The sequence below is a fragment of the Salmo salar genome, chromosome 02 (assembly GCF_965601325.2).
Source record: "Salmo salar chromosome 02, fSalSal1, whole genome shotgun sequence".
Taxonomy (NCBI): Eukaryota; Metazoa; Chordata; class Actinopteri; order Salmoniformes; family Salmonidae; genus Salmo; species Salmo salar.
The window spans coordinates 57,491,900-57,499,019 of NC_138292.1; the positions used below are offsets into that span (position 1 = coordinate 57,491,900).

General features: G+C 43.9%; 1 protein-coding gene across 1 annotated transcript; it reads right to left on the minus strand.

Annotated features, from left to right (window-relative positions):
• Positions 1 to 101: 101 nt before the first annotated feature.
• On the minus strand, positions 102 to 3,827 carry LOC106587793 (keratin, type I cytoskeletal 13). The gene is made up of 7 exons (XM_014176441.3): positions 3,222 to 3,827; positions 2,593 to 2,675; positions 2,113 to 2,269; positions 1,732 to 1,893; positions 1,481 to 1,606; positions 938 to 1,158; positions 102 to 723 (listed from the first exon to the last, which is right to left on the minus strand). The coding sequence occupies exons 1-7, from the start codon at positions 3,762 to 3,764 to the stop codon at positions 558 to 560; spliced, it is 1,458 nt and encodes a 485-aa protein (XP_014031916.1). The 5' UTR covers positions 3,765 to 3,827; the 3' UTR covers positions 102 to 557.
• Between the last annotated feature and the right edge of the window lie 3,293 nt (positions 3,828 to 7,120).

Genomic DNA, 7,120 nt, shown 5'->3' on the forward strand with positions numbered 1-7,120 from the left:
GAATTGGCCTCATGTGCAAAATATAACAACCTATATGATAGTCAGATGGATGGGAGCACGCCAGATCAGATAAATCAAGTTGAAAGACACTGAAGACAGAATGATGGTGTCAGCAAGTCAGAGCATCTTTATTACATTCACAATGGGGTCTGTTGTTGGTGTTCCATCCAGATGTAGCAAAATGTGTTGTTCTGGAGGTGTTAACCATAGAAATAGAATTACCAGAAAATAAATCCCCATTCAAGTCAATAATCCATGATGGGTGTCTGACGGGCTTTAGCCATTCTAGAAAGAATAGGAGGATGGAATGCACATCTTAAACTAGAGTTAACCAGAGCTGGCCTAAACAAATAACACAGATAACAAAGACAGGAATTTTTCATCTGATGAAAACTTTGTAGAAGTTGAAACGTTGTATTTTAGGTTGCATGAATAAAGCACTGGAGAGCAGTAATATTCCATGTGCTGGCCTCTCATTTCCTATACCCATTCTAGTAATTCTATTTCTATGGGGTTAACCCATTGCTTGCTGCAGTGCTCACTGCGTGTGTGGGACCTTATGTGGTGTGTTTGGTTTCTCTTGAGGAAACAACCTTGCCGCCCACCATTTCCTCTGTGACGATCACCACCTTGCCTTTGGTGGTGGAGCTGGGGCCAGAGCTGGAGGAGCTGATGTGGGAGCTGGAGGAGCTGTGGCCAGATTTCGAGGAGCTGATGCCGAGGCTGTAAGGAAGGGAACCCCATGGTTAGCATCTATGATCTATGATCATAATAAGTATCTATTAAAGGGCAAACACCAGTAGATTCATGTCAAAAGTAACAATGGCTCATATTAAGCTCAACTTCAAATGAACATTGTTTATAAAGTCAAATGTTGAAGGAAACATTTTCACTTGTTTCAAGGACCCTTGTCACCCCTCTTCCCATCCTGCCTTACCCGCTAGCCTCTCCGTCCAGCAGCCTCCTGTACTCAGCGATCTCCATCTCCAGGCGTGTCTTGATGTCCAGCAGCATCTTGTACTCCTGGCCCTGGCGTTCCATGTCGCTGCGGAGAGACATTAGCTGCTCCTCCAGACTGGTCACTTGGTTCTGGAGGCGTCCCAGCTGCATTGAGTAACGGCCCTCCGTCTCCGCCAGAGTGTTCTCCAGGGAGCCTTTCTATTGGCCGGGAGAGATAGAGATGATGTGTCAAAAACAGTGGGAGTAGGTTTGGAATTTGGAATGTTTACAGTCATACTGAAAAAGTTAGCTCTAGTAATTGAATGTGTAGGCAGGTAGAGGTTAGCTATAGTAAGGGAGTGGTGCCTGGCTATAACAAATTGAGGGATAGTGGAAGAGTCCAGGTGACAGTGAGATACTTGAGGGATGGTAGAGAATGAAGAGAGTAAATTGTTGATTATTGAAGAAAGTTGCAAAAAGTCGTGTAAGTAATGTCCCCTAAACTGTTGTCAGTGGTTAGATGTTAGGAATTACTACTCACCATGCTGAGCTGTGACTGCAGTTCGATCTCCAGGCCCTGCAGTGTGCGACGGATCTCTGAGATCTCTGACTTGGAGGTCTGGAGAACCTCTGTGCTGGACGCCACCTCCTTGTTCAACGTCTCTGTCTGTAAAACAATGGTCAATCATCACAGGAACAAACAAACCCATGATAGAATGTGACAACGTTACCAACTAGAAGTAAAGGAACATCTACACCATGAACATAGTTTAGAGGTTCTAGAGGTTCTACCTTGGTCTGGAACCAGGCCTCCAGATCGCGCTGGTTCTTGGCACTAACGGACTCGTACTGCTCACGGATCTCAGCCATGACTCTGGACAGGTCCTCCTGTGGTGCTGCATCCACTTCCACATTGATCTGTCCAGTCATCTGCGTCCTCATGGCCAGCAGCTCCTGTGGAGAAACATATAGGGGTGAGTGACTAACCTCTGCTGATGGTAACAACTTGAGCTGCCCTCTGTCTTCATTATAAATTTGAACCCCATTGCTTGATATAAATGTGCTTTAAATCCAGCAGTGGTGTTCTAATGAAGACCCATAGCAGGTTGACATGGTCAATAGATGTAATACTTTAAGGGACTGTATGGATATGTTCCATCAGCCCACACCCACCTCCTCATGGTTCTTCTTGAGATAGATGAGCTCCTCCTTCAGCCCCTCGATCTGCATCTCCAGGTCAGATCTGGCCATGGTCATCTCGTCCAGCATCCTCTTCAGCCCAGCGATGTCTGCCTCCACCGACTGACGCATGGCCAGCTCGTTCTCATACCTGAGAGATAGAGAGAGCTTAGGTCAAAGAACTGCCGGAATGTGTTCCTCTGTGAAAATAGGAAGGAGGTTATAGAATCTAGTATTCCATTTAGTTTTGGGAAAATAACAGAAAGTAACACCAGGCTTCTGATATGTCTGTTGGGATGGTGTGGCTATGGTGGAGGGGAAGGGTAATGTCATTTGGCTTCCTTTTTTATAGATTCAACACAAAATTCTGTAAAAAGCAGTAAGAGGGTTTTTACAGATTTGGGGTTATTCCATTTGGTTTATGGTATGCACCAGCATTGTTCTGTATATGTGGATGATTTTCGATATACTTACTTGGTTCTGAAGTCATCTGCAGCGAGCTTTGCGTTGTCGATGTTCAGATAGATGCCTCCATTCAAGCAAGTGGCAGCCTGGATCTGAGAGGTAGAGGATGGAAAAACGTTTCAGGATGGGGCATGCAGGGAATTTCACACTAATGCAGTACGCACAAACTGTGATACCACACTGTAATCATTGAGTTCTGCGTTTCAGCTGCACTGCAAATGATAGCCCATAGAAGGATTACAGGGAACCTATGGTCATTATGGTCATTGTAAAGCATGACACAAAGAAACAAATTGCACCTATTGCAATCGCCTAGGGGCTCTTAACAGACAGGAAGGATTGGCTTCAAAGATCTGCTTTATGTTCAATGCTTCAGCTGCAAATATGCATACTGTCTTAGGCATCTATCTTTGTTGCAATATCTTGGTTGAGTCAATTATAACAAATGTGTATCATTTAGCAAGTCATATTCATATCACTCTAAGTAACTTGTTGGAAAACAATCTGATGACATACGTACCATGTATCTGTATTCTCTAACAAAGCTTAACATTGTCACTCTGCAGACATTACCATGTTTTGACATGCTGAGATGTCATTATTTAGTGCTTTTGCCATCTAGGACACATGTCACATACCTTGTCCTGCAGTTCGGCGATAGTAGCGTAAAAGCGAGAGTAGTCACGAGCGCTGGGGGACGTCTTGCTCTCCATGAACTGACGGATCTTCAGCTCCAGCTCGGCGTTGGCCGCCTCCAGAGAGCGCACCTTCTCCAAGTAGTTGGACAGGCGGTCGTTCAGGTTCTGCATTGTGGCCTTCTCGTTGACCGACACATGGAGGTCGGCTCCACCGCCGCCACCACCTCCTCCCATGCCGAAACCATAACCGCCACTACCGCCGCCACCCCCTCCCATTCCGAAACCATAACCGCCACCACCACCTCCGCCGCCAGAACCAAACGAGGAGCTAGAGATGCGCACCCCAGAGCCTCCTGCACCTCCGTACACACTGCCGGCCCTCATGGCAGTGACGCGGCCTCCTCCACCACCACCACCCATCGAGGAGAAGCGGGAGGAGCCCATACCCATACCCATTCCACCTCCACCTCCAGACCTCATTGACATGGTGCCACCTCCACCACCGCTGCTGCTGTAGGACATGCTAGATCTGGAGAAGGACATGGCTGCTGAGAGGGAGTCTGCCTGCCTGGGATGAAGAGGAGAGAGAATGTGGTGCACGGCCCAGCCTCTGTTCCCTTTTTATGCTGCACAGGGTGGAAGGAGGGAGGGAGGGTGGGAGGGAGGAGGACATAGGTGGGAGAGGCAGAAGGGAGGAACAGAGAAGGGAGGAATACAGGTAGTAATTACCTCATGTAGGGCAGAGCAGGGCTCCTCCACCCACTTTGACACCCTGAGGGCAGATGCTAGCATGCAGAAGGAGATGGAAGAGGATAGATATGTACTTTGTGTGAATATTGAAAATAAACCATTGTCGTGCAACTCCACCCTCCCCCATCTATGTACGGTGTCTGCCTGCACAAGCATATAAAATTGCACACAACTATAAACAGATGGATTTCCTCTCCCATAATAACGTCTGGTTGAAAGCATAGACAAACCTGCTTCTATTATCCCCAGGTAGGTCAGTCAGTCAGTCAACACACACAGCTTAACTTTGACAGGTGAGCTTTGCCATGACACACAGAATGGCTATTTATCTGTACTTGTTATGTTACTAAGACAACAAGTTGCAAAGAAACTTCACGGTACAATGTGATCTTTCGCTTGACACCCGGACAACATTCTCCCCGAACAGACCTGTCTTTGTCTCACACACTGATATCTTGCAAGAACATCTCCTGTCCTTTTCATTAAATGCAACAGTTCATTGTTCCTTGATAGTTTTTCGGATTTTATGCACAGACTCAGGTACCATTGTTTTAAGTTTCACTCAACTTTATGCATGTTCAATCTATTGTAAGAGTCTGTAGGACTGACAAAAGTACCACTTTATAGCCCCTATGGGATGAGTCATTACTCCGGGCATTGTACCCCAGGAAAACACACCTAAAATGGGATTATAGCACTGTTCTTTTCCCTCAACACCTTGGCAGGGAACTTGGCATCTGCAGCGTGCAAGAACAAGCTATCGCTTGTTTGTATATTTGTATATTTCCATACAACCAGAGCATTTCTTGCAGATTTTTCTTTATCATGCTCCAGAGGTTAACATTTGAGTCTCACATTTAGTATGTGAAAATGTTAATTTGCATTTGGTTAAAGCCAAAGAGCATTGCATCAATTATGTCCACATGTTAATGATTTGTGGTAAATTAGATTATAGTGGCATTGGTGGAATATGTAACAAAAAAGTAACATTTAACCTTTGTAGGTAAATTGTCACCATAGCTGACACATTATTAACATGTATGCTGCAGTGACATCACACTGGGCACACGTCATTTCAACATGGACAATTGGGGGATATTTGGTTGAGATGTTGATCAATGAGAATTTAACCTACATTCACCCATTCGAAAAGACAGCCAAAAGTTTGTTGAATTCCCAACGTGTTATCACTATGCTTTCAACCATCCAAAAACACAACCAATTTCCTATGGAATTCCAATGGAATTTGGTTGTCACCTAAATGAGTTATAACAGCACTTCCAACCATTTAGCACAAAGTTCAAATGAGAAAACAATGATAGTTATCTGTACAATGGAATGTGTTATCATTGTGCTTCATCTAATGAATAGTACAACCAAATAAGCTGAATTGCAGTTGAGATTTCATTAAAAGTACATTGTGCAAGCAGGGGTGGACTAGGACCAGAAATTTGGCCCTGACATTTGTTTTAAAGCTAAGTTCCTACAATTCTACTTAGTTTAACATGACATAATGTTGGGTATGCAATTTCATGATAAAAATTATGAAAAGAATCTAGTCCAACCCATATTTGATGTTATTCTTCCTACCAAATATGTTGTAATATTGTAAAATGAGCAATTATAATCTCTTATTCAGAACACCTGGGACTATCAAAATAGCGAAATGCATTATTGTTTTTCTGAAGTTTTCAGTAAGTGAATAGCTCAATTGACAGTGCCAGATTTCCCATTTAAAGTAAAGTCCAAAAAATATTTCTGACTTGCAAAATCTCAGTCTCTGAATATCATACAACCTAAAGCATCGCAGAGATAGTTGTTATGCATCGGTTTATTGAATTTGTTAAATGGCTATATTCAATCAGATCAAGCATTAACCGGCAAAAACAGACACCCGCATAGCAGATGTGTTGGAGGTGGAACTGCTTTGGCGCTGTCAAATCGGTGAGCAGCTGCTCTTTCGGTCATTTTCACAAAGCCTCACTCTTGTTAGTAGTTCAGAACGAGAAAGTGTAGGCTATATAGAAAGAATTATGCTCAAATTGAAAAATCGTTCAACGAAATGAAGATTTTTATCATCCTAATCGAGGTGTAGATTACATCTCACATTCAGAGTTGACTCTAAGCAAGATTTATTTGGGGGTCCCCCCCATCAAGCAGGCAAAACGTTTAGTGGCCCCCTTCTTGACAGTGGAGAGAAAACATTTCTGCAGTTCTACACATTTTGCCAAGCGGCATAGAGAAAAATTTGCAATTTTATAAAACATTTCATGCACATTTTCACAATTGGGTCAGGGGGCCCCAAATGATGGCTTAAGTCGCTTATGCCTGGAGCTGGCCCTGCTCATATTCCAGCTATTGAACTTGTAAACAAGGCTGCATGGGATTTCTATTAATGGGACTCCCTGTAGCCAAAGTCAATGTCTGCTTTAGGTATAATGCCAAGAGCCACTTTGGCTTTGACAGCACAAACGCAGTTCCACCTCTGGCAGCGCCAAAACAACTGCTATGGATGTTTTACTCATTAACCTCTTAGGGCTAGGGGGCAGTATTTACACGGCCGGATAAAAAACGTACCCGATTTAATCTGGTTACTACTCCTACCCAGTAACTAGAATATGCATATACTTATTAGATATGGATAGAAACCACCCTAAGGTTTCTAAAACTGTTTGAATGGTGTCAGTGAGTATAACAGAACTCATATGGCAGGCAAAAACCTGAGAGATTCCTTTACAGGAAGTGGCCTGTCTGACCATTTATTGGCTTTCTTTGCCATCTCTTTCCAAAACAAAGGATCTCTGCGGTAACGTGACACTTCCCACGGCTCCCATAGGCTCTCAGAGCCCGGGAAAAAGCTGAATGTCGTCATTCGAGACCCAGGCTGAAACACATTATCGCCTTTGTCAAGTGGCCGATCAGGGGACAGTGGGCTTAGGCGCGTGCACTGGTCGCCCCTGTCTTTCTTTTTTTTCCTCTATTTACCGAAACGCAGATTCCCGGTCGGAATATTATCGTTTTTTTACAAGATAAATTGCATAAAAATTGATTTTAAACAGCGGTTGACATGCTTCAAAGTACGGTAATGGAATATTTAGACATTTTTTGTCACGAAATGCGCCATGCTCGTAACCCTGATTTACCATTTC